Genomic DNA, 27,853 nt, shown 5'->3' on the forward strand with positions numbered 1-27,853 from the left:
CATTGAAAATTTAATCTTCGGAGTTCCTCTGATTTTTTCATCAATGTGTTTGAGTTCCACAGACTTTTTCACAAATATAGTCCCACCTCTTCATCGATTTGACAGCAACCAGGAATTTCATAAGTAGAGCAAATAAAAAGATCTCATGCATGCCTTTCATGCTTCAGGGGGCTCATACAATCACCATCTGAGAGTGATTTTCGGAAGCCTGCAGAGGAGTTTGGAGCCAGTTTTCTGGACCTCTGCCTGTTGTTCGTTCAACTGGGTCACCGCAGATGCAAAAACACACAAAAGCAACTTCATAATGCTCTCATTTGGCACCTCAGCACAGAGAGGAAATACAAACAGACAGCTATCTGAAAAACGGAGCTCCACTATCTGGCACTGCCATAGTAATTCCCTTTGTCACACCAGAAAAGCTACGGTCGCCTGCAGAGAATATTGTTTGTGGGCAGGAATTCAAAAGATGAATAAAGCAAAGTCGGAATTTCAGTTGTTTTAACAATACAGCGAACATCAAAAGGTATAACTGGCTTGTTTGTTTTAAAGGGGCTAGTGACCTTTTAGAAGGTATAAGAAGAAATCACTCAAGCAATGTTCCTTTAGAGGGAATACCGGGTGCTAAATGTGAATAGAATGTCTCATTTAAGACTGCATTAAATAAGGCATTATATATACAGTGTGTGCACACTGTAGTGTGTGTGCATTCTTACATATCTTTAGAACAAAAAAGAGCAGTGTGATTCCTCTGGCCATACTCTGCTGTATGTAGTGTTTTTAAAAATCAGTACGCTCCATCTCACCAACACAGACATATGAAACCCTGGAGAACATCACCTACCTAAATGCCTGAGGAAGAGAAAACATTCAACATCGCTGAATGTCATTCCTGCATTGTTAAAATATGAGGACAATTTATACTGAAGACTTGCATGCATGTGTACATTCTCCATCGGTGCCCAGGGCCCCAAGTCCCCGCTGAATGTATCATAACTTCCTACAACGCAATCAACGAGTGGAATCAGAAGTACGTGTTCATTTCCACGATTTGATTTGGGCTTTCATTGTAGTTTCACAGTGCCAGCGTAAATGTTAGCCGACAGGAGTGCACTTCTCCAGTTGGCCAAAATTGGTTTATAAATATAGAAATATTACACTAAAATGACATTTCTCTTGTTAGTTTCTTCTCCAAATTGGTTTATAATATAGAAAAAAAATTAAATGTTGTAAGGCCTTTGGCTGTCTAGCCCAATCAGTTCAAACCTGTATTCCAAAGAAGAAGAAGATGAAATGCATAAAATTATGGTTTTATGTGCACAGGGTCACAGTAGAGGAGTGACAGCAATGAATAATGATGTATGCAAAGAACTTTTGGTTTAGAGCACACATACATACATACAGTATAGGAAATATAGAGGTAATGCATTTGGGCAAGAGTAGCTGTTAATAAATTGAGAAAAAAGTCTAAACTTTGAACCTGATTGTGACATTCTGATGTCTTGTCTGCCAAGCATAGCTTTTTAAGTAAGTAGATCCAGGGCATTAATGTTCTTATCTCTTATGTAATGTCTAAATGAGGCAGTTTTGACTAAAATCCAGTTGGCTATTAACCCGGACCACAGTAATGTATTACTTACTTTACTATTAGGCCAATTTTATATTCAGTATACCTTTAAATTTTGCCAGTTAATGCATTTCGCTTTAACAGTCGGTACAGATATGCATGTTTTAATCTGAGTTATTGCACTTGGCTGCTTCCTTATTAGATTAGAGCTTTTTTCTACCAAAATTTCTTAATGCAACTCTTCCTGGTAAGGAAATCATATCTTACTACATTTTAAGTCATACAGTTCCACTTTTGAAATGGTGATTTGTTGGTCAGATTGACTTACTAATGGAGAGAGACTAATTTCGTGCAACATGAGTGAAACAGAAGGAAGTAAATAAAAAATGCACTCGCACACAGAGAATGGATGTGAACCTTTTGTACATATTGGTGGAAAGAAACCTTAATAATCCAGAGATAGTAAGAACATCTGGTCAGTTATTTGATTTGATCTCCTTACTTAACAAAAAAAGAAAGAAAATGGCTGCATTGCTTTAGTGTAGTTGTTCTTCAGTGGTGGAGAAATGTGCATTTCTGCCTCTTCTTTCTTTTCCCTACAGTTCACTTTGGCCATGGCCAGTATCTGTGTTTTTAAGCCAGATGTTTACGGTTGATTGTGGAGAAAAATAAATGACCTATAGGTTTGGTTCTTTATCTGTAGAAGAAAGAAAAATGTTCTAGCAAATAGCAGACGCAAGGCACATTGCCAAAAGCATGTTTTTTTTTAAGGTGGATTTTTCTTTTTAATGTATAGAGTTTGATAGTTGAGGGTATAGGGCACCTCTGTACCACAAACAGTGAACAGTGCTGCTTGAGAGCAGAGAAGGTGTGCCAGAATTTAAATCAGATTATCGCAATAACAATAATTAAGCCAAGGAAAGAAGTGTTACTCTCCCCTCCAGCTTCCAGCAGGAGGCAGCTTCTTCAGGCCAGGGGGGGGCCAGGGCCTTACACACTGTATCTTCAAGAAGGTATAGTGTTCACAAGATGTTGGCTGAACCCTTCCTGTGCACTGTCTAACATTCCCTGTGTATTTACTTTTCCTTATTACCTCCACCAAGGAGGTTATGTTTTTGCCTGTTTGTTTGTTTGTCAGCAGGATTACGCAAAAAGTACTGAACTGATTTGGGCAAAGATATAGGGCATTGCTTGACATTTCAGTTTGTTAAGAAACAATGTATAGATCTTGATGTAAAAAATCAGACATTTATGGTGTAGAGATCTTTGAGTTTGTACAGTTTGGTGCAGATCCTGATATTAGTCCACCTCTGGTGAGTACTTACAGTGTTTCATGACAAATGAATCATTGATGTTAGGCTATTTTCGCTTTCCTTTTGTATTTCTTCTATACGAGTTAGACAGATATGTGTAGGATTGCTTGGCCTTGCCGGAGGTGTGCGCTCTACTGAGTGCCATTCTTGTTTTACTTCTCTTTTCCTCTCACTCTCCTAAGAGTGCCTGGCTGCTTACTTGTAACAAAACTCTATTGTCTCTGCTTTTCGTTATTTACTATTCCAAACGTGGCTGATGACTTTTTATTTTGCAAATTAAAATAACACCGCACATCCATCCTCAGAGATGTCACAAACAGTGCTCGTATATGTGTGTTATTATATGATGTGAAATTAGGGAAAAACAAGCTTATTTTCAAGTGGTGTCTCATCCATTTTCGAGATACAATAACAGGTAATGAATGAGTTTCATAAGCAAAATCTGGACTCTGTTAAGCATTAATTGCCCTAGCTTCCTGAATTATTGATGCTAAGTGAGGTTTAAGGGTTGAATTCAGCACTCATTAGTGTTCAACAGAGTTGTCCATGGAGTCATGAACTCTAGAGAACCTCTGAGTGTGATTATCACAGGTTAAAGACCCCTTTTTTTTACCAACCTATACATGTTACATCTGCTGTGTGATTTTTTTTGGTATGTGTGTTTTGCGTTACTACTTGGAGCGAATTGTAATGAGCTGTTTTTTACAGGAGAGTGACTTTTCCCTCAGATGGCTTTCCTCTCGTGCACACACACACACACACGCACACACTCTTCCTCTCTGTATTTTTGCAATCGCGGTGCATCTCTCTATCTCTCTATTGTTTTGCTTCCTCATTTCACTCCCTTTCTGTCTGCTACTTTCTTCTCTCTGTTTTACTGAGATATTTATGACACTGACCTTTTCAGCAGTAAGCTGAAAGTTAAATACACCATGCTCTCTATTGATCTTGTGCAAGGCAATTATAAGTCTGAATTAATATGAGAAGAAGGCTGATAGAAAATCGTTTCCCTTGCTGCATGACACATAGGCCTGTGCCACACTAGATGATTGCCTATAGGGAAAGTAAATTATTTTTACATGGCTAAATCAAACTCTCAACAACCTAAAAAGTTGGCTATATTGAATTTGGGCTTCCAGATTGAATATCACCGGATGACTGTGGATTGGCTATTAAATCCTGGTGCTGTCTGGTGTGACGGTCATGGTTAGTTTGGCCAGGAAACTGCAACCCAATTCTCGGCGGTGCACTATGTCTCTTGGATGCACCGTTGTGGACGTGGGGAAGGGAGAAATGGAGGGGAATTTCTAGGAAAAGGCTGATTCTGAGATGTCTTGTCTGGGGGAGTCCAATGATGTGAGTCACTGGACTGTAGCAGGTTTTACACCAGCACAATCAGCCACTGGAAGGGGAGTCAAGCCTGCTGACGATGGAAATGAGCTATTGACATCGTCTGTCATCTCTGAATATGTGCTGGCAATGAAGAGCTCTGGATTTGTCATGACAGTTTCATTGTTCCCACAACAGCCTAATGGCCCCACTCGCAGAATCTTATCCCTTTAGACTTTCGCAGACGTTTGTCATTGAAATTGCACTATTGATCTGCTTTCTGTCCTTTGCTCCTCTTTTTTTTCTGTCTGACTTTTGAACTAGATTTAAAATCCTGCGCTCCAAATTTAGCCACACATTCATTTGTTCACTGTCAGTTGCCTTGCTATGGATGCGTGTTTGTTTAAACTGTGCGGATGAAGAAACTCCAGGCTGAAATGAAGCGTCCCAGTGACAGTTCTGGTGACTACACACACCTGCTCTGTGACGCTGAATGAGATGACAGAGGTGCAGGAGTGCCTAGAGGTCAGTGTGCTCTCAGCTTCTCTGCCACTTGGCAACGTCTGCCTTCCTGCTCTCAGGAAGTGTCACTATTGATTTGTGTCAATGAGGTGACAACACTGCGGGGCCAGGCCACTACGAGAGCACACTATCTACATTCAAGTGCAGATATTTACTACTCCTACTTCCTGTATGAGTGCATGCACCGAGGAATACAAACACATTTTAGTTTATCAGCCTTGATTCTTTAATCACTCTGAAGTCAGTACACACGACACTCAGAGTTTGCCATGGACCAGATGGCGATGGCCTTTTAAGAGTGGCTCCATGAATTGAGAAAAGCATCAGATCAGAGAGAGACAGGGAGGCAGAATTCTCCTGTGTCTCATTTCAACCAATATATTTCAAGGCTGATACAGTCTTTTTTTTTCTATGGAGTGGCCTCTATGGAATACTGAAGGAGTGAGGGGAGATAAACGAACACAACAGAGTCATGCTTTCTAGTTCCATCAGCCTGCCAAAATAAAATCTGTGCCGAGGTTATCGGGGATATGGCTTCATCTCCCCAGGAACCTTTAATCTCTTTCATTTGCTATTTAGCCATAAACCAAAGTACTGGACACATTGAAATTCATTAAGAAATCACCGAGTTATTACACTTTATGCTGAGGGGGGCATTAATATCTGTGCCAAATTTAATAGCGATCCATGTAATTGTTGTTGATGCTGACATTTCACTGAAAAACAACAAATGTGAACCTCATGATGGAGGCAGGGTCCATGGGGACCCTGCTACTCTGAGAATGTGCTGAGAATGTGTACAGACCACATTTTAGGTTTAAAATAAATCAAGAAAAACCTTAAACCAATGGGTTTGAAGATCCTTTTAAAAGATGTGCACCAACTTGGTTTCTCTTAAACTTTGCAAGGACAAAGTCCCATATAGACGAGGAGCAAACACAGCTCTACCAACCATCTAGAGTAAATACACCCTGGTACCATTCAGAATTTCTTAGCTAGCTATCACCTATCCAATCAACGATGTGCCAGCACCCTAACAACTACATCAGCCACCCTGGCCAAGCCACCATTAACAGTCCTAACAGTACCTAGCGGTGGCTTACAATGCAGGTGTAATCAGTGTGTGTTTTCCTCAGAAAATATTTAGTTTTTTCATGTTGAATTTATATTCTCCCCATCTTGGAGCAGCATTGGATAATCTTACCTAATCACTAGAGAAGTGCTTTGTGGCATCACTGGCACCTAAGACATTGTTATAAATCTTTGTCTTTTTATTGATTGCACATTTCTGTCTGCCATGAATGCCAAGGGAGAGCACAAAGGTGATTTTTACATGAAAGGAGAAGGACACAGGAATGATGGAGGAGAAGGAAGAACGATGCTATAACAGGAATTTTCCTTTTCCCCTTTTCTCCCCGTTGTTTGATGATTAATCGAAAGCCATTAGTGTGGAGCCAAGGCCAGTGAATTCAGTCTTAATTAGTTTCTTTTTTTACCCCTCATTCTCCTTTGCTTTGACATAGGGTACGCATTATCTACACAATGAGGGATTGGCAAACTGCTTATCTGATTGTGCTGTTAGTCACATGCAGCTGGTATTATTGCTGTACTGTGCAGTATCAGGAGGCTGGTACCTCACCTGGGGCTTTAAAAAGCACAGCTTTATGTGAAACCAAATGCACGCACACGTACACACAGTCATTCATTTAGCAAACTCAGCAGAAGGACATTTAGAGGTGGTGCAGTGGTATTCACTCTCTAAGCTCGGCTCTAGGCGGAGGTTAGATCTGCTGGGAGATGGACATGCTGAGATTTAGCAAGTAAATCCACCCCCTCACCAGGGCTCCAGGATCAATGGGATCTTTGTTATGAGCGGTTCAAAGGAGCGACACACCCACCAACACTTAATTAAAAAGATCTGACACAGATACTGTACCCTGACATAGTGTCTTCCCCTGACCCCGGCACTAATATCTGATCCCAGGAAGGGAATAGGTTCAAGTAGTGTAATTGAGGAGGAGGCAATTCATCTAATCCTGCCATTGTCAGCGCTCGCCCTTCCCCTCTTCCCTTGTATTTCTTCCTATTCCAAAGGGAAGATTATAGACCTGTCAGCAGTGGCTGTTGCTTATTTATGTTTTGAAAAATTAAAATACTCTTAGTCAGCTAATTTTTCCAAGCTATATGGGAAAAATTCCTTGTGGTAATCATAATTTATGTCATGGTATACCCTTTATGACTACATTCTGTACAAATACTTAAGCAGCTAATTAAAATGTCTAAAGCAAGTGAGAATTATTTGGCACAGAGCCTGTTATGTTTGTTTGAGTTTAAATTAAGAGAAAAGTGTAAAGGAGAAGGTTCTGCATATCTCATTACTGGGAAGTTTCTGAGCTGCCTGTCATGGCAGGAAAACTCTGACATCTCTTCTGCTTTTCTTCTTACTTCACACCTGGATATTGGCTCCCACCTCTCAGCTCTAAATCCTTGAAAAGCCTTTTTGTTGTCACAGTCTTTCCAGCCAGGTGCTGCAGACTTTATTTTGATGTGAGGGACAGCTTACAGGATTTAGAAGTTGTCAAATGTAATTGTACAGAGCCAAAGACAAAATGACAGATTTTTTTTTATTTCCTCCCCCCAGGTCCATTGGTCTAGTTTTGATTGTACTGGTCGTGAGAGCCACAGGGTTTATGTGGACTTGTTTGTGCAGCCAATGTCATTCCTCACTGAGCTGTGTCACTATTACTGCCCTGTAAATGGATTTCACATGAAGAGGAACTGCAGCTAGCTGAAGATGGTATCTAAACATAACGTCAGCATTGAAACAGCCTGTATTAGCAGTTTTTCTGTAGACGTTATTGAGCTTGTGGCTCCTTGTTAACCTTGGCCTTAACATGCAGTAACAATACAGGAGCTTTACTGACAATGCAGTTGTGTCGCTCAGCTCGAAGTGGACAGCTGGGCTATGTCAACCTTTTGGGTATTATGACACCTCAGAGGAAGACTGCTCTGACTGCTAATCATTTATTAAGTAACACAGCCTGGTCTGTGACATTTACGTTCTCTCTCCCCAAGCCAATTAAGCTCTTGATGTGGTGGTTATTATCAACAGACCAATAATGGAGATTAGCAAAAGTCACCTCAGTTATTCAGACCATGGCTCTTATCTTGCTTATCTTGCTCTCAGAAAGCCATCGATTGGCTTGGTCCTTTTTTCGCAGTATTTGAGCGGTCTCTCATCTCTATCCTTTGTGTTCCCCTAGACCTGCGGGAGATAGTGTTCCTCATCCAGAGTCAAAGCAACCACTTCCATGTGAGGCAGGCAGAAAGACGGAGAGCAGATTTACTCAAGCAGGCACACACTCTCACAGAGGTAAGATTCAAGCCGCTCAGCATACACACATGCTCTTATTTTGTCATATGAGGAGCACAGGAAAGCTCACTTACACTTTAGTAGAAATCTGTAGGTAATGATCATCACTAGACAGCAAAAGTCACATCTGAATATGAGTTTTTGTAAGCCGAATATGTTGCCACATGGTGTCAGCACAGATTTTTTGAAAAAGTGTTCAATTATTGTACTTTTTTTAATTGGAAATTCATTTGGGAGAAAGTAAACATGACATGATTTCATTACTTAGACAAAGAGCCTCGCCAAGTGTTTGTCATTTGTTACACTATTACTCAGTACTCATAATTTTAAATATTGAATGGTGGTGTGAAGAATTATTCATGGTACCCTCCAGATTAAACTTCTAAAGTACATTCAAGTCCAAAATATGAAAGTGTAGTTTAAAATATGCAACATTCTCAGCTCCTTGCGACATCAAATCATGTGCTTACTTATAATTTTATGGATTTAGGAAATCCAGACATTTGTGTGGCTTTGATGTTCAGATGTGTATCGCTCTGCTCAACATGTCAACTTTCCATTTTTGGCCACTTTTAGTTGAATTTTTAATGAGGAGTGATGATCATCCAAAGGCATATGTTCACCCTAATGAATATTCTAATTCCTGCTTATAATTCAGATATTCCAAAGAAGGCCAGAGGAAAAGGAAATATATACTTTCACCAAGGAAATAAACTCAGCATTTCATGTGCTCATTGAAATTTTACTAATTACGTCAGCGTCATGTCATAGGAAGACAGAGGGCACATTAGCAGGTCAAAATTCCTTTTGCTTCTGTTCATTAAATCTCCTCAGATCTGGATGAAATGTGGTGTAATACATTAGTTATATTTCGTTTGGTTAAATAGTGAGTGTAGCATCACTAATGACAATATTACAGTAAATTAGATGAAGATATTGTTTGCTGTGTTTCCTCTCTCAAGAGACCAATTTAGATCTCTGTGTTTGGGTTTATATTTCTGTGGTCTTGGATTTGTTTCAGACTCAGAAATGATATTTGTTGTTGTTTTCTCATTCTCCTCTGCTGGATGTCACGCACCTTTTGTCTACATTATTGACAGACTGTACCACACTGACAGAGAAAACCATATAAATAATCAAAGCGAGTCAGTATTTCTCTGTTTGGCACTATTATAATGCTTTGAAGATAATCTCAAAATATTTAGTGTGGTACACCATTTAAAAGTTCTTAGAAAAATTCGTAGACACCCTGTTGTTGTTGTTTTTTTTTTTCTCTGATTTGCAGCAGGAAATCCTGCACTGCACGTCAGGAAATGCAGAGACGGCTGACCTCCCAGGTTTTTTTTTTAATTGAAATCTGATAAGTCAAAGTTTGAGGCACAGACATTGTCTTGTTGTCCACATTTTGAAAAGATTGTTTCATGTTTCCTGTAATGAATAGTGGCATCAATTTGTGCCAGTAGATAAGATTTGTCATAAAAAGTTTTAGGCACACTAATGGATGTCAAACTTTATTAGATAGGACAGACTTATCTTAGATTACCACAACCACATCATGTTGTGTTTGCATTTATGATCTCAGGGATGTCTGACGTTTTAGTATCTGTTGCATGCGATTATACAAACTAAGTCCAGGGAGAATTTTAATTAGCAAGCTTTTCAAGGAGATAAAAGACCAGGCTCATGATCCAGATAAGTTATCTTCACAGAATAAGAGTGAAAATACCTTTAGCCTCAGGTGTACCTAGAGAGCAGTAAGAGAGCACATGGTGTATCTCCATGAAGTGCTACAGAGTCCTCAGAATTTGAGGAAATGTTAGTAGACCTAAATTGAATCTGAATTCAAATTTGCATGGATAGATAATTTTTACACAGTTAAAATAAAACATGGCAAAAATGTGAAAAGCTAAACATTAAATGTCAAATGGAAACAGGCAATAAAGGGAGGGAGGAAAACGGAAATAAGGAATTTTATTTATGGTATACTTATCCTGATTAGTGAAACACACTGTACCAATGTTTTTTTTTTTTTTTTCTTGTTTAATTTTCCATTTAAAATTTTTATTTGGGGAGAAATCATCCTCTGTAGAACTGCATCAGAATATACAGAGATCCTCAAAAAAAAATCATATGTCTGGGAAAAAAGCAATGAATCTAAGGTCGGTAATTACAGGTATGAAAACTGCTCCTGAATTATAGCATTTTGTTGGTGCAGGATTTCACACGATGAAAATGCAGCAAAAAATAAAGCAGAAGCAAAAACTCTGATTACTTTAGCAACATCAGAGTATATAGATAAAATTTAAACTCTCTCATTTATCTTATTTACTACCACCCCTTCAGGCCAAACATGAGTTACAACCAGCCAACCACTACTGGTCCCACCTCCGAGGCACAACATGCAGAAGCTTATAGTTCTGCCATTTAACAGTCTTGCAGGGTGTTCCTGGGATACTGAAGGAAAGAGATCAAAGCCAAGTAATCACAAGAGATTTGCTCGGTTTGTAGAAACTTGTTTGATGTACAGTGGGTTATGGTACATGGCCACGGAAAGCTTTGCACAATGCCACGCAATGTATTGAAAATATCTTCAAATCAGATTTGAGACACTGATATTGGACATTAGAGAGCACTACAACCTTTGATTTCTATTCCTGTTCAAGAAAGAAGGTTCAGGTTTTGGACAAGCTGTTGTCTTCCAGTTGTGTTTCTACTTCCTTTTCTGTAGGTCAGAAAAAAGGAAAAGATTGACAAGTATTCTGATCAAAAGCATTGTGATGCAAAAAAAAAAAAAAAAAAAAGATTTATTTCTTCTTAAATCGTTTAAGGTTGACTTTGTGTCACAAAAGATGTGAAATTTCAGGCCAACATCACTGATAACTGAAAGATTTATGACCTGATCACTGCACCTCCAAGACAGGAAACCCATGTTCAATCAGTATTTCCTCTTGCCAAGCCTTTTTCACCCACAGCAGATCTTTCGGTTTTGTCCGCGTCTGACTGTCGAAGGTTTTGTGATATTCACAGATTTCCACGGACAGGAACTTGTGTATTCTATGTGGCAGCTCACAGCCCATGTTCTTGCTATCTGACATTCTGCCTTCTGGGAGGAATTCACATTACATTTATATAGTATTTTTGTCATTTAGCCAACGCTCATATCCACAGAGACACACAAGTACAATAGAATGAGATTAAAGTCTGAAACCTTTTACAGCAGTGGTGGAATACGCTATGCTTTTTGAGTGCTTCCTCATGTATTATCTTAAACAGTTGCATTTAAGGAGCCACTGTAATGAAAATCCTTTAATATGCAATCACGTTCTTCAGTTATAGATTAATCCTTCTTTGCTTTGGCTTAACTGACCCTCATGAGCATCATGTGTGACTGCAGCTCATCCCTAAAGTTGTTTTGACAGGTGGCTGCTCAATCTTCACTCTCCCCTCCAGCCCCACCTTTGGTTAAAAGCATAGCTTCCTGTCCTTCCATTACAACCAGATCTCAGTGACCCCCATCTTCTCCCAAGTCACCAAGCAATCAGTGTCCTATTCGTTGCAGGCATGTCCGCACAATGACCAGCTCTTATCTGTTGATTAGGAATCTGCAGCTTGCACACAATTGCCATGAAAGGAGCAGGCTCTTCTTCTTGAATGTCTCCTTTGTCACAAGAATGTCAATAGCTCTTTGGAGCAAAAACTCTCTCTTTGAGATTGTGTTATTATCTGAAGACTATCCTTCTTTTCTGTTTAACTTTTTTCCAAGTTATTATTATTTTATCTAACAGCAATGGCTTGAATGTCAAGTAGAGAGCAGTTAAATATCATTATGCCATTGTAAATTAGGTGTGCATATATACATACATATCTATGTCTATATCTATATATGTATCGAGAGAAAGATATAGAATAGATAGATAAATAGATACAGATATAGATATATAGAAATATCCTTTATGGTATTGGGGCTATTATCTGTTCTTATCTCTCTTATCTTGTTCTTTGTTTGCTCTCTGTTCTTATATGTAGCTGCTATAACAACGCAATTTCCCCTTGAGGATTAATAAAATATCTGTGTATCCATTAATCTATCTATCTACCCGTATTAGGTGAGAGCTAACAAATCTCAGCTGACTTATAGGGTTTAATAAGTGTAAACAGTGTCAGACTCATCGCCTGAATGAAACAGGCTGCCGTTAGGCTGAACAGCTCAGAGGAGACGGTTCCCCCTGACTTCCTGCATGATGAGTGGACCATGCAGTAATGAACCACAGGGTCTTACGCTCTGCTGCTTTGTTTTCCTCGCAGTGTGAGACATTGGCTCTCTTATACAGTCCTCACACACCTTCCACTCTCCATCTTCACTACTGGAAATTTTGCTGAAACAGATTCTTCTTACTTGGAAGAGATTGTGTGCACTGTCCATGCCCTGGAATATCCTGCTCTTGTCTCTGGTGATATTTCTGTCTGACCAAAGTTTATTTCTTAGTGTAAGGGCAGGCAGGAGCAGAAGTCCTGAGGGCTATATTATTGTTAAAGGATCAAACCAGTGTGTTTACCAATCTCATCTCCTGCAAGGATAAAGCAGGCATTTTTATACATTAACTACTACACAACCTGAGCCTCATAATGACCTGACCCAATAGGGCGTGTTAGGTGGAACAACTGAAAATGTTTCATAGTGGAGGACCCCTCACAACATCATACAACAGAAAGACCATCTTTCTCCTTCCTTCCAGTTCAACAGCTCCTGTTCACCTGCAGAGTTGCCCTCTCTCTACTGACTGGGAAGGAAAACAACACAGCTCACCTTTTTCTACTATATCTGTGACATTTGTTCCTGCTGAAGGCATATATCTTTAGAAAAGTAGAAACACATATATACACACACACACACACACACACACACAAACACACACATATATATACATATATGTATATATGTATATATATTCCTTTGTAATGGCAAAAAATGTCATTAAAAATGTCAGCAGGGCACTGTAGTTGTTGACAAATGGTAATCATGCATTTAATGGGGAGTATGTTTTGCTGCAGATTAATACAAATATGGTGCTCTAGTGAGTATTTAAGGCAACAGGATGGATGATCAAAATAAATTACAGTGCCCATATTTCTGATGATGTAGGTACAGGTCAGTGCAGCAGTGATATATCTTTGGACAACAATGGAGGTGTTTGGCACATCAGTTTTTGGCAACACACTCAATTCTTGTAGATTATATATATATTGTTGCTTTTTTGGTCTTTTCCTGGAATTTGTTGACACTTATACAAGTGAATATGTGCTCATTTATGTCAGAGTTACACAATATTGTTGTCGGGTCAGGCTGTGCAGATTTTTCAAACTAAAGTACAAAGCAATGACTATGTAACATTAACAAAAACAAATACAGACACAATGCTCTCTGTGATAAATTACACTACTCAAACAAGATTCAAGTGTCTGCTAATAGATTTTCATATCTTAGAAACACAAATAGAAAAATACTAAGCTGCACAGAGTGATAGAAAAATATTTTTAGAAATGTAAAACACACCACCGTTGATTGTAACATGGTTAACTTTAATACACAGTATATGCAGTTTGTGGTAAATGGACTAAAACATGCAAAACCACTGATATGTGTAAGAATACCAGAGAGCCAGTGTGGCAGTCTGGCTCATTAGTATTGATCAAACCATTGACCCTCCAGTTACAGGACAGTCTCTTCAAACACTGGGTTCACCCTCGGGTCCTTCACTGCAGAAAAGCTGCTTTAATTGTCTTTAGCTTTGTGCAGCTCCAGTACAGTTACAAAAAATTAGCTCTGGTTTGTGTGGTCTTTCTTTCAGAAACCACCGGTGGTTTTGCTTCTTCACAGTTTATCAGATAATGAGGGAGATTGGAGTATCCTTCCCCTGCTGCCTTAGTAAGTATCCCTGAACTCACAGGATTGAATGGGCATGTGATTAAATGACTGAAAGTTTAAAATGTGGACAAAATGTGAAGAAACAGCATTGCTTCCTATAGTAGGCTTTTTGGACAGTAAGTGTAGGTTTTGAGGACATTTTGTTTACCATGTTTTAAGGTTACACATCACTTAGAAGCTATTACTGACACAATAACTGAGATTGATTGCTTCGTATTGTGATAAATGCCTTCCTAATGTGCCTATAACTGTGACAATAAACCTATTACTGCAGTTATCCAGTGGTCTGAACAGCATGATAATGCCATTAGCTACAGTCATCTTCATGCTCGGGCCTTCTCAAAAATCCAATATGTATTCAATAATTGTTTTTGAAAATGAGAAATAGCATCTGAATTTTGAAGTGTTCTTCTCCCTTCATAAAGATTTAGGGCTCAGATCACCAAAAGCACCCCAAGCCATTACAGAGCTGCCCTTCCTGAAAGAAGTCTGTGTGTCTGTGATGTTTTTTTTTGTTTTGTTTTCTGCCCTCTAGGGAAAACTGTGCGACTTCCTTTATCTGAGTGGGTCAGGAGCCTCAGTTAGATTCTAGTTCCTCAGACTGGACTGAAATGGAAAGACACTTTTGTAGAGTTTGTGTGTGCATGGCAAAGTTCCATTCACTTTTGTTTTATTATTTCATTCTAGTTTTGATGATACTTCATATTTTTTTGTGTGTCATCAGCTTATCATACTCCTTTGGGAAAAACTCATCCTGGATCGTATTTCTTGAGGAGGAAACAAATGTGCAGATGACTAAACTTGTTCAAGTCCTTGCAAAATTTGACAAGAATAAAGTAAGTATACAGTATTCTCCCTAAACCATCTCTGTGTCTCTTTGCTGCTATGTCTCTCTCTGCCAAATTCATCAGTGAGACCAAAGTGTCCCGATACAAGCTCCAGCTTAGTTGATCATCAGTTCAATTAAGAGATACAGTATCAGGTTGGCTCCAGCTCCTCTGCAGCTGCCGAGCTGCACTGAGCTCCACCAGCTCACAGTGTAACCTGTCAGACATGTCACTCCAGTCTCTGCCGTAGACCTAATTTAAGCCCTGTCTCTCCACTCATGAAATTATTTTTCCTGTATATGGGTTGGTGAGGTAGGTTGAATATAAATATTGGATAAATGCTGCAGTTGAAAAATCATACATTGGCGTTGTAATGAAAAGATTGCTTCTTAATCAAGCTTCGCAAAATAGCTTCCTCCATCAATAATTAGTTCATTTAATAATTTTCAAAATAATCCAAATTATTGGTGCATTTTTATGGTTTGATCAGTAGATACAGCAGTTTTTTTTCCTCTCTAATTATACTTAACAGAAGTTTGAGCAGCTTTTAAGTGAAACAGAGCCAAAAATGATGTTAATTACACTTTCTTGTAAAGCCTGCAGGAAAAAAAAGAACTTACTTTTATCAGCAAATGCTGAAGTTTGCTTTGGTCTGCCTGAGAAAAACTCTGCAAAACAGTAAATGGAAACCAATTTTATGGTCACCTTAGACTGTTAGACCCTGCAACCTGTAATAACACAAATCCAAAATCCAAATCAGAAATGGGATTTCATTCCTGATTGAATATCCACAACCTTATATTGAGGAGGAAGTGACAATGGATGCAACACCTTATGATTTGATTCATTACAACACACCCTATAGCAAAGGTGTTACCGCTCAGTGTGGTCAGCCTCGTAACTGATGAACACAACAAAATTTGTTTTCATTTCAAAACATTTTCAAGGGTGAAGGCTCCTCAGAGAAACCAGCTGTCACCTTCATATTAGCTTATACCAATTAAGCACTAAGGCATTAAAGCATGACAGTAATAAGACATAGTATGACTTGTAATACATACATGTGAAAGTGGTGTTGATGTTCTCATCTAACTCATTGCCAGAAAGCAAATAAGCATATTTCGCAAATATGTTGTACTGTTCCTTTAAACTTCACCTTGTTTAACTGTTGGAGAATTTTTATCTAAGTATCAGATTATTTTTGCTCCAGATATGTCCCGAATTATGATGTGAGCCTTTGTGACTACAATATCTAGCATCTTTGAACTTTGTTCAAGAAATCTCATTATTTTCCCAGGCAGTGACAAACCTCCTCACTGGAAAGATTCTCTGACAAGTACAGTGTGAAAATACCCAAATTAGACCAGAAGCCCAAATGTTTCATTCAATGAAAGTTCACTGTAATATGTTAATGGAAAGTAAAAACTTTTTTTTTTTTTTTTTTACCTATTGCAATGTGTCCCTCTAATTTGTCAGGAGTGGTTTCTTGGTAAGCCCCTCCATGACGAGGAGTCGACCATTATCCATCACTATGCCTTTGCAGAGAATCCCTCTGTCTTCAAGTATCCAGACTTTGCTGCTGGTTGGGCCTTAAGTATCCCCCTAGTTGTTCGGTGAGTTTGTACAGTAAATCCATTACTGTCTGTAAAACTGAGCTGTTCATTTTGTATTGCTTATTCCACTTATTCCATATTCCTTAATTTTGAAAGCTTACATTTTGCATTTATTGCATATTTCAACTAAAAATCTATTATCTGTTTTTTTAGGCTTGCAAACAAAGTGAGAGCTGAGCCACTTAAATCTGATTTCACCATTGACCTGAAACATGAGGTGAGATAACATGCAAGTCACACGAGTACCTTCAAACCTATTTTGTCTGGAATGTGATGATGAGACTCCTGTTTGTTTTTTTTTCACATTCAAGCTAACGCCAACCTACTGTAGTTTATTTGCACAGAAAGAGCGAGGCATGAAATCCGTCTAACCTTGAAGTGAAATCTCATTACTTTGGAGAATTGTCATGGTACGCCATTGAGGTTCTTATTTTTATCACTGAAATTCAGTCAGGGAGGCATCGAGGGATTTTGTTGAGTAAACACGGCATCAGACTTATCAAGCTCAGTCTGAAAAAGGTGGTTCAGTTAGAGATGGCATGAGCTCAGACCTAGAGATTCAATTAAATTACTGTACATTCTTCAAATGTTACACAAATTAAGAATTAAGGGATTTAAGGAATGTTATCTTATTTATAAACAATATTAAGTATTGTTTTTGCAGATTACTCCACCTTTAAACACTATAATTTCTCTCAGTTACATGCACAGACAACCCTGCGCATGTAAACAAATAAGTAAATAAGTAAAGATAATTTATATGCAGAGGTATAGACAAACATTGCATGAATACTTAGTGTCTTTCCAGCTCATTGTCAGTAAATTTAGTCCAGACAGTAATTCAGCAAAACATCACTGTTTACAGTTTCTGTAGTTTCTGATTCTCTGAGATTGTTGTCAATAGTCAGACAGCACTGATTGTACTGTCTTCATTACATATTCTTTTACTGTAATCTCTCTTTTTCCCCTGTAGAATATTTAAACAAAATCCTAGATTTTATTTTGCTCTTCTTCAGAAAGACGTACAGTAATACTCACCAGCTCCCCATCTCTCCCTGTCTGTCATCCCCTTTATCTTTCTTTTTTTCCGTCATCTTAAATATTAAAGCTCTCTGGAGTTTTATTGTGAGAGCAAAATTGTCATATTTTTTATAAAAGAAAACAGAAAGCATCCCACATGTCTTCTGTTGAGTTTTTAATAAAGCATTAATGTCTAAAAGATTGCATCTAGTCTTTAGCTCGTGAATTTTACAAGATCAGTCTGTGTTATTACAGGTTGCTTTGTATATCTGGGACAATGGGAAGGGTCCACATCTCACTGCTGTTCCTGAGCTGTGCACTGAGCCGGAGGACTCTCCTCAGGCCCAGCACTGTGCCACCACTCTGAGCAGCGAGCCTCCACTGTGTGTGAGTATCTGCTCTGTCTCCAGACCACTTTGGATGTCCTCCATTTCCAGGAAATGGAAAAGGACCAAAATTAAACAGCAACATAAAACAGAGGGTTCTTCACTGTCAGATACTGGCAGTTGCTTGATGATGTACGACATTCGGCCTTCCGCCTTTGTGGTCACAGCCACTTCAAAGCGGCACCAGTATTTCATAGAGCAGTGCAGCCTTGAACCTTTTTTTGCTTTTATACACCATTCAGTAGAACACTGTGCATTTACCTAAAAAGACAGGAGTCTTGGGTTTGTTTTGCTAAATTCAATTTAGTCGTGCGCCAAGAAAGAAATATACTTCCGTTGCTAAGCAACATCCTTTTGCGTCCTCTGAGCATCCAGTTTTACATCCGTTTGTTCTGCCTTTTTTCCACATTTATCTAAATATGTTCAGGTTTATCCATTTCTGGCCGCAACAGGTTGTCAGCTGACACAAACAGTAAAACTAGTTTTACAGGCTCATGCGTTCCTCTGCCTTTGGCTCGTCCTCTTCTGTCAGATTTATCCTTTTGTCATATTTGAACGAAGGAAAATCGAAATTCACATGCAAATTCATGTTGTTCACAGCTGGTGACTAACCAGCCCTCCATTTTTCTTTTTACTTATACTCTTTATCTCTTTTGTTAGCCATTTTGCACACATGCTCATCACAATTTCATTACATAAGCATAATTTGTTCTATTTATCTAAAAAAGCATAAATCGCCTCGCATATTTTGTGAGGAATTTAAAATTAAGCATAAATGTCTACAGGATATCTGTGCCTTGTGATTTAGCTGGCTTGTTACTTTCGCTGTTGCACAAACTAATGTGCAGCAAGCCCAAGTGTTGGAAAATGGCTAATTAAATGAAACTAAGAGGAGTGATACTGTACAAACTGCCAGGAACTGGTGCTACACTGCAATTATAACAATCAGTTCACTGTCTCTCATTGTGTAATGAAGGCTTTATTACAAAATGAATATTGATCATCAGCTGGTAAATGATTGATCTCATGTATAACCTACTGTTTACCAAATAATACATTGAGAACATTACAGTCAGTTTTATGTGGAAGGGAATAATGTATGAGAGGCAGGCAGTTTCTTAGAATAATTCAGCAGGAAATAATTGGCATTGTCTTAAGGTCATACTTTATGTTGTGTTATATCGGCGCGGGAGACGGTGAGTGGTTGTGGTAAATAAGGTCAGTACTTTCATTTAAAGTACAATTTTTGTCCATGTATTGTACATTTTTTACTGTTGCAGTATATAATTTTTCTGACTGTTGGATTGCAAACCCTGCTTTGCCACATGATACTTGATATATTGTATTATTTTTTCTGTAGCTGAAAGGAGTTTGGTTTGTGAACTGATCAGAAGGGTCAGCCATCCTTTAGTTTGTAGTTGCTGACCCCAGGTACTATGAAATGATCTTTAATATTGGGAAGAGGTAATAGTCTTTGACAGATGTGTATGTGACTGCAGTGTTTTTGAGAGTAGGTGAGTTGAATTTGGGATGCCAGAACTGCAGCTGAAAGTGTCCCAATTCTTATTTTCTCCCCTCCCCTCCTACTTTTGACAGAAGAAAAATCCAATCTGATCTTTTCATTTATGATTCAAATCTCATACTGCATGTGCACATGTGGTCTAGAGTCTGACGCATGTTTGCTGCAGTCTGAATTGTCAGATTTATATTCATGTGGTTTTTACCTCCCTCGCCGTGGAAATCACTAACCTCATAAAACTGCATTAATTTGCCCAGAAAACAGGACAACGACTCAAGCAGCTGGTGGAAAAACATGAAGGTCACAGGTTTAATAAGTATTCAGGGAGAAGTTTCCATTCAGACAAAACAAGAGGGGACATATCGTAATCGGCCAGTGTTCGAAACTGTTGCAAGACAAATTGCCAAGTAGGGCCACAGCCGCACTTGGCTGCAGTGTCAACAAAGACTCAAGTGTCTCGAGAGGCAGATTCAAGGAGGCAAAGGACAGCAATCAGCAAAGTGGCTGCAGCAGCAAAACATGTCCTTTTTATTTTAGGCTATAACTACACTTATTGTGGTGTTGTTCCGCTGTGCATGCCAGACATTTCAGGACACAAGTGTGTTCAAATTCATTTTAGACATGAGTTGTTTTCAAAAATGAATAAAGCAGACAAAAAAAGAGACGAGAAGCGAGCGGTAAGAACCAAAATAAGAATGTATTTTGAGCCGTCTTGAGGTTTTTGGGGTCTTAGGTCAACAAAGCATCTGTGCTTACACACAGAACTGTAATATTTGGATGAGATGCTGCTTGTCGCTGTGATAGTTCTGTAGCTCTGTATGGCCAACATTTGTAGGATTTACTACTGCTGAAACACTATCTTCAAAATTAATTGACAGCAGTTAGCAGCTATTAAAAAGTTATAAATCCTCTAATGAGAACATGAGCTTTTTTTCAAATGTTTGTATGTTTATATATATTTTTTTATTTTTAATAACAAAAATAATGATTAGTTGCAGCCCTAATGTTTTTTATCATGGTTTAAATTTCCAGCCTTTGGTTTCTTTGTGAGTCTCAGGCTTCATCATGGCACAAGACATTACTGTTCATCACATCCTGTCTATAAATGCTGTCTAGGAAGTGATGATTTGTGCAGCAACTGATGATATTTTTAACGTAGCGTACATTTTTAATGCATTCTGTCTGTTGTTGATTTAGTGAGTCTTTTTGTGTCACTGTTTTAGCACAAGGGGAAAAAAAAAATTCTGGCTTCTTCCATTTTGGATGAAATGTGGTAACAAAGAACACAGAGGCACAGAGTGATGTTCCACATTTAGTTTCATTCACTTTCCTTTAATTTATCGCCCTTCCTTGTCTCGCAGGTTGCTCATCCTTTTATTTCAAGGGCTTTTACATGCCACAAATGTTCACTTCATTCAGCGTAAATCCTGAAATTTTAACATACTCTGCATTGTTATCAGCTACTGTAAGAGCCAGAGACAGCCAGAGGGCCAAATGACCTCTGACCATTCACAGAAATATCCAATTCTAATTTCACTTTGAAGATAACAACTCCCTCTGATCACTTAGACACTTAATATAACATGAAAGAATTTCAACGATTTGCCTGCACATAATATAGATTCTGTTTTAATTGCATTTGATTTATGGAGTTTGTTCATGTGAGCATTTCCATGATTCATGTCTCTTATTTTCATCAAAGGGGGAGCCTGTAAGTAAAGAAGATATATTTGTTGCTGTGAAAACGTGTAGGAAGTTTCACAGTGAAAGAGGTGAGTCACACTCCCACTCTTACAAAATGCACCAAAGACCCATAATTTCCCTTTAAATGGCATGTGTTTTTGTCCCGTTGTTTTGTCATAATGGATTTGTTTTACCTTTGACATGTGTGACTGCATAAGAGCTGCTCCTCATGATCATGACAAATTCTCTCACAGAACAATTCCACCATCATGTCTGAAAGGATTTAATAGTGTTGAGGTTAAGAAAATACCCAGAAGTACTCAGCTAAGTGCCTCCCTTAATGCCCAAAACACACAATCATCCAACAACCCTGCAGATGTTAAGAAATCACTTACTGATGTTTAACAAATTTTTGGCAAGTTCTGCCTGACATTAAGCTTTCTACTGTAAATCTTCTTCTTTTGTTACCTGATAAAAATGTAGCAGGTTCAGTGAACAGATCAAATAGCAGATTCGTTTTATAGGGATCTGACAACTTGTACACTATGTTCAGAGGGTGTCGCTCAAAATTAATTGCACTAATTACCGTAATTACCATTTCCTCTGCCAAGCTGCCACTATCAGTTTCAAATGTAGACAGGATGAAAATGAATATTAAGTTTATGTTTCAAAGGTTAGCTCAGATCAAAAAGCAATAGACACCAAAGAGCCTCACATTTAATTTGTGATGTCATTAAGTGTTAAGGATTTTTAATCTTCATTATCTGTAGCATGAAATTGTCAATTCATGTATTTATTGTAGCTTTTGGCTTAGTTTTAAAAATGAAATAAAATAAACAATAAATAGCATACAATATGAAGAATATGTATAAAACTGAAGAGTGCTGTTCCTCTGCTACATTACAAACTTTGTTGTGATGTGCAGATTTAGGTGTATACTGTAGTATGATAAAGTGCTTTAATGTCTGTTTTCAACCTGCTCCTTTGGTTAGTTTGGTTTATATAATTGAATGTGAGAAATAGAAATAGCAGTGTCACATTTGGAGTTTCTTCAGTTTTCAGTTTTCTGGAGGCAGTGACGGTCAGCCAACACAGTTTATTTTATTTATTTTTTTGTTTCTTCTTTCAGTGTTAAATATGACACTTCGATTCATTCAGAGTTTAACTCAGCCTCAAGCTCAGGTCCCTGAGTATTTGTATTTCTCAGCACTCATGTACTGTCAGCAACTCAACAACTCAGAACTCTCATCACAAAATCTCCAGGTCTCATCAGTCAGATCCCAATCTATAGGAAGGCTTTAAAGTGTGATGCCAAGAATTAGGTCAGCAACAGATCAGTCCTGTATGTACAAACAGCTTAGCTCAAAGGCAGTGTATAAACGTACATAGCAAAACGTACATACAGATACAGTAATCTGCTCACATACACTACTTCTCAGCTCTTTTTCAACAGAGGACAAAAAGTCAAAAGGTCGCAGGTCCCAGGATGTTACAGGGCATCAAGCAGAACCTGACAAAGACGTTACCAAATGTTTTTTTTAGAAGACAGAAATGCTGAAACTAAAGAAAATGCTTTTTGTTTTGCAGGTTACATTTTAATTTGGTGTAACCACTAATCAAAAATTAAATACCAAGGATTCAACTTATCCAAGCTGGAATAAGAAAGGATTTTTGTCCCCCGTATTGACAAAACAAAATAGCATCTGCATGTACTATCTAGTTTTGAAATAATCAGAATTAACCAGAGTGGAAGAATTAGGGAGCAGAGCATTTCATCTCACTTTTCTTTAAATTTAATCTACTTTCCCTCGTGTCTCTACTGTTGATTTATGGCTTAAAATATTCAGAGGTCTAATGGAATATTTTACCAAAATCAGACAGAAATCAAACATCAGAGAAAATATGTATTGCAATAAATGTCAAATAATCATTTGCTCAGAGTGTCTACACCACAAAGAACCAGAAATCTGTTGTGAAATTCAATGAACGCTGTATTGATTTTTTTTTTTTTACCTTTGCTCTAGTTCCAGTGATAAAGAAGACTTGGGAAAAGGATGCCTTATATTTAGAGTACTACAGTGACCATGCTGATCCTTCAATACCAACCATTAATTTAGGAATACCAAATACTGAAAGAGGTAAGAGCTCCAGCGGCAGGTACAATAAGACCTTTGTAATGTCGCTGGGTCAGCTGCATACACAGAGGTACATGAAAAATGAAAAGGCAAACTAAAGTTGAAATTTCTGTAACCTAACATCTTGTGATGGGGATGGTCCCAGTGACTCAGACTAATATTGCAGAGGAATTGGAACTAAAGCATGTGGGAGTCAGCAGTGAAACTAAAACTGTGCTTTCCTCACAGACTAGATATTTGTTAGTCGGTCTCCTGTGTAAACTGCAGATTTTAGTCAGTTGTGCTTGGAGCTTTTAGTTAATCATGCTCAGATTTTTTTGAAAATATTTCATGCTGTCTTTTATATTTTTCTCAGAATAAATCTGAGGTGATAAATGGGTCTGTGCTTTCTGTTTGTTCTTGAGTTTAAGGCACTTTCCTCTGATTGAAAGCTATAAACTGCGCATTTACTCACCACAAACTTTGCCAATATCTCCTGCTGATTTCCACAGGCTGTTGGACTGTCAGTACCTAATAACTGAAATGTTTGCTCCAGATATTTTTCTGTTTAAGAGCTGGTGATAATCTGACATTAATATATTTCACCACTTGTAGTAGTTTACTTTTAACCCTAGCACAGTTTATCCTTTTGAACTTTGTCAAACTTACTCTGGTCAATATTTTGAGCAGGACAACTACCTTTGTCCTGCTCAAAGGTAGTTACATCCACCTACTCAGACCTCTAGAGCTCACTGGTTTTACATAGAGGTTATGTGGCAGACTAGTTCTTGGCCAGAAGCAGTGCTTCTCTTATGTCTTGTTTTCACTCCTTGTTTGCCAGACAATCGGTGGAGACTCCAGCAAGTCACTGGTCCTGGCCAAGAAATAGTCTGGCACACACCCTGCATGTAAAAACTACAACTTGTCATTTTTACGCTTTTGTAAAGCTTGGCCAGCAAATTTTGTTACCTTTTGACAGAGCTGTTTCCAATTTCTGCGCTAAGTTAATCAACTCCTGGATGTGTCTTCATTTATCTACATTTCTTAGACGAGTGGTATTTATCTTTTCATCTAAGTCTTCAAGAGGTACATTTGGTGCATTTCCCAAGATCCCAAATATTATCAAAGATATTGAGCTTGGAGTTTGAGGAAATATTCTTAAATCATCTTTGATAATCTGATTTCATGTAATGGTACAGACACATCATACAGTATGGAGAAAAAAAAATCCAGGAGAAAATCAAGAGTTCAGAGGTTATCAGCCATTGCTCATCTTTATCAAGAGGATGCACCTGGTGAAAAATTCCAAAGGTGACTCCCTGTGGAGGTGCATCAGGCGAGGCTGATTGGGAAAAGACCCTTGGGCAGACCAGACTTCCCCAGAAGGAAAACGCCTCCCCCAGCTGATCTGAGAGTTTGGTGTTGCCTCAGGAGAAGCTTTAACCCAACAACATCCTCCAGCTTCTCCTGAGGGAAAAGCTGGAGGATGTTGTTGGGTTCCTATAAGTCAGATTTTATCCTCAGGCAAAATTTTGAGTGCAGGAGATGTCCAGAAGATTAATTTTTGCGTGAGTCATTGCAAGTAAGAGTCTCTGATAAGATGTTGTGGCCATTTCATCTATGGTTCCCGAAGACACTTCTAAAAATTTTGAATTCAACTGGAAAATTTGTTAACAGGTTTGATTAAAAAAAATAAAAATAAATCATAGATTCCTCATTAGAAATCAGCTTGTTGAATCAGTAAACAGTACAATGATGGAATCAAGATAGAACAAGGGCAGCAGATGTAACATAGGTACAGAAAACATGTCATGTGCCAGTTCATACAGAATTTATGGAAATGCAAATCAGAAACAAGAACATGTATATAGAGCATAAGAATCCTCAAAGTAATCCAGGGTCTTTTGTAAAGACAGCCCAGGCTCTCTGCTTCAGCGCCCTTCTGGTTGCCTGAGGCAGGGGCCATTTGGGCACAAATTATTTTACAGTCTGATGGCTGGCGGCACAAAATGGCACATAAGACCTCTCATGTTTCACCTTAATGGGATGATGCATCGGTTGTTGCCATTTTCAGCCCACTGTGGGAAGGGTGAGAGTTGTTGTTCAAAATAGTGTGGTTTAGTCTCCAGTCTCCCTTCAGTTACTGTCTCTAGGCAGCTCAGTTCTTTAACAAGGACATGTTTTGCAGCCTATTTGCATCGAGGCAGGGAACGATGCAAACTCCCACCGGCTACTTGCTGGAACATGTGAACAAGTCTGTTTGCAGAGCTGAGCTTCGTCAAGAATAAAAGTCAGCTTTTCTTGTAAAGTTACTCTGTTATCAGTCCAGTTTGTTGTTGATATGCAACCTCTGCACTTGAGGGCTGCCTCATCTCCACCTCCTCGTTGTGGATAATGACAGGTCTCTGCGGCAAATCCAAAAAAAGAAAACAAATCCACCACCAGCTCCTTTGCCTTCCTGACACTGAACCACAGATAGTTATTCTTGCACTAACTGTCAGTGTTCTCAGGTTTCAGGCATACTGTGTCGTCACAGGAAGCATCCAGTTGGATTTTTTTTTTTTAATCAGATGTGAACAGGAAAATATTCACATGGAGACAGATTTTTGCACATCAGATTTTAGGAAGTTTGACCAGATTGCTGAAGACATGTCTCACCCTAGCTGCTCAAAACCTATTTCAAACTGATTTCAACCCTTTTAACTCACTTATAATAGTAAACAAACCTTGATGTCACATGCAGAATGATTTAATCCCTGTCAGCTAACCACATGACAGCAGCAGGAATCAGCAGTGATGGAGGACTTAATTGAGACTTAACTGATTGTGTTATATATTGAGTTATACTGAAATGTGTTTCTAATGTCCGGTTCACCTGCATTTCCACACACACAGTCACAAAATAATAGAAACACCTCTGAACATAATCCATTCCAGTACATCATCACTATACATGCACCTGTGACAGGGTCAAACCTTATAGTCTTCATAAGGTTTGTTTCAGAGCTGTTCACACTGTTTAGATTAGATTACATGTAATTAGATTTGTTAGAAAATGGAACTGCAACTAACTGTTAGTGAAATTAGTGAAAAGTCTGCTGATTATTTTCTCAGTTAATCTCTTAGTCTCTGAAATGCCAGAAAATAATCTTTAAAAATGCCTAAAATAAATTTTCTACAGCCCAAGAAGATGCTATCAAATCACTTGTTTTACACAACCCACAGTTGTAAACCAGAAGATTTAAGTTTATTCTACTATATGGTAAGAACAATTGTCAAATCCTCACATTTGAGAAGGTGGAACTAGTGAATGTTTGGCATTTTTGCTTGAAAAATCAGTGGATTAATCAATTAAATGTTGCATTTTTAGTTGGAAGGTGGAAAGATAGATAAGCTGGTTTCCAACTGCCAATGTGCGGTAAGTACTGCTCAGTGTAGAGGACCTTCTCTGACCTGAAGATATGCTAAATGTTCATGTGTTAAGTCTTTTCCACTGAGGCAGAGCAACAAGAATACTGTCATGATATTCTCTCACTCTCTGGAGCAGATACTTGGGTCAGGGCAAGAGATGATGTGCACTCACATTCACAGTTTGCATACTGCCAAACTGACAGACTGGCAGCTGGTTATGTCATGACAAAACATTCAAGTGGAAGTTGTCTGACTTCTGATTTGCATAACTTGACACCTTACCTAACCCAGGGTTTCAAGAGTTGGAATGACTTACCTCTGAGTTTGACGTCTTACTCAAGAAAAGCGATGGCTCTGCTCCTCTCGACCGATTTGTTAGTTTTTTGGGGTTTTTTTAAATCCAGTGTTGGCTAAGTCTTTCACATTGATGATCTAGAAGAGAGTTTCTCCTTCCCTTTAATCTTGCAATCCACTGCATGCCAGTATTTTACTTTTGGGAGACAACAATCAAGTGTTGGCACTTTGGCAGACGTCCACACTCCATCATCAAGGCAGGAGGATTTTCTCTAGTTTGGTAAGCAGCCAGATACTGAAGCTGCTGTCAGTTTAATAACTATGCATAATGTCAATCAAACAGAACTCATAATACCATTTACATCCTGGAGTAAGTATAGTAGATTGGATTTGTACAGTGGTTTGAGTCTGGGAAGAGGGAGATTTTAAATGTGATTGGGCCTTGAACACCATGACAACAGAAAATCAAAGCGGTTCTTTATCTTTATGCTGTAAATATGAACAGAAATGTACAGTTGGAGTCAGTTGCTTAGGAACAAAAAGCCACTGGGCACTACAGGGATCAGACAAGCATGCATTGAAACAATATATGATTGAGGTTAAACGGGAAAAACAAACAAATCGGGTAAATAGCAATAAAGTTATGTTTACCTTTGTAGTAAAATTTGGTAATAGGGTTTAGAACAAAGGCAACAAAGCAGAAACATGTCTCTGTTTTTTCATGTCTGGTGGAAAGCCACAAACCTTACAGTATAAATATTTTGAAAATGAAAAAAATAAACCAATCATTCTGAGGTAAAACATTTTAGACAGTCTGAGCAAGTGAGGTGCGGGGTGATGCAAGACCTTGAAATGGGAACATGAACTTTATCAAGTAAATACTATTCACGGTCAGCTGTGTCTTAGTGGCATTATGGTAGCGTTATGTTCAAGTTTAGGAAGCAGTAGCAGTTCTCTCT

At 38.5% G+C, this 27,853-nt stretch overlaps 1 protein-coding gene across 1 annotated transcript in view; it reads left to right on the plus strand.

Moving 5' to 3' along the window:
* The window catches only part of b3glcta (beta 3-glucosyltransferase a), a 52,413-nt gene that overhangs the window by 19,625 nt on the left and 4,935 nt on the right, over positions 1-27,853 (plus strand). Inside the window, exons 4-11 of the mRNA XM_041046681.1 lie at positions 7,992-8,101; positions 13,951-14,027; positions 14,752-14,863; positions 16,331-16,467; positions 16,621-16,684; positions 17,743-17,874; positions 21,095-21,164; positions 23,100-23,213. Of these exons, the coding sequence (XP_040902615.1) occupies positions 7,992-8,101; positions 13,951-14,027; positions 14,752-14,863; positions 16,331-16,467; positions 16,621-16,684; positions 17,743-17,874; positions 21,095-21,164; positions 23,100-23,213 (816 nt within the window). The remainder of the gene's footprint in view (positions 1-7,991; positions 8,102-13,950; positions 14,028-14,751; positions 14,864-16,330; positions 16,468-16,620; positions 16,685-17,742; positions 17,875-21,094; positions 21,165-23,099; positions 23,214-27,853) is intronic.

This window comes from Toxotes jaculatrix, chromosome 9 (genome assembly GCF_017976425.1).
Source record: "Toxotes jaculatrix isolate fToxJac2 chromosome 9, fToxJac2.pri, whole genome shotgun sequence".
NCBI lineage: Eukaryota > Metazoa > Chordata > Actinopteri > Toxotidae > Toxotes > Toxotes jaculatrix.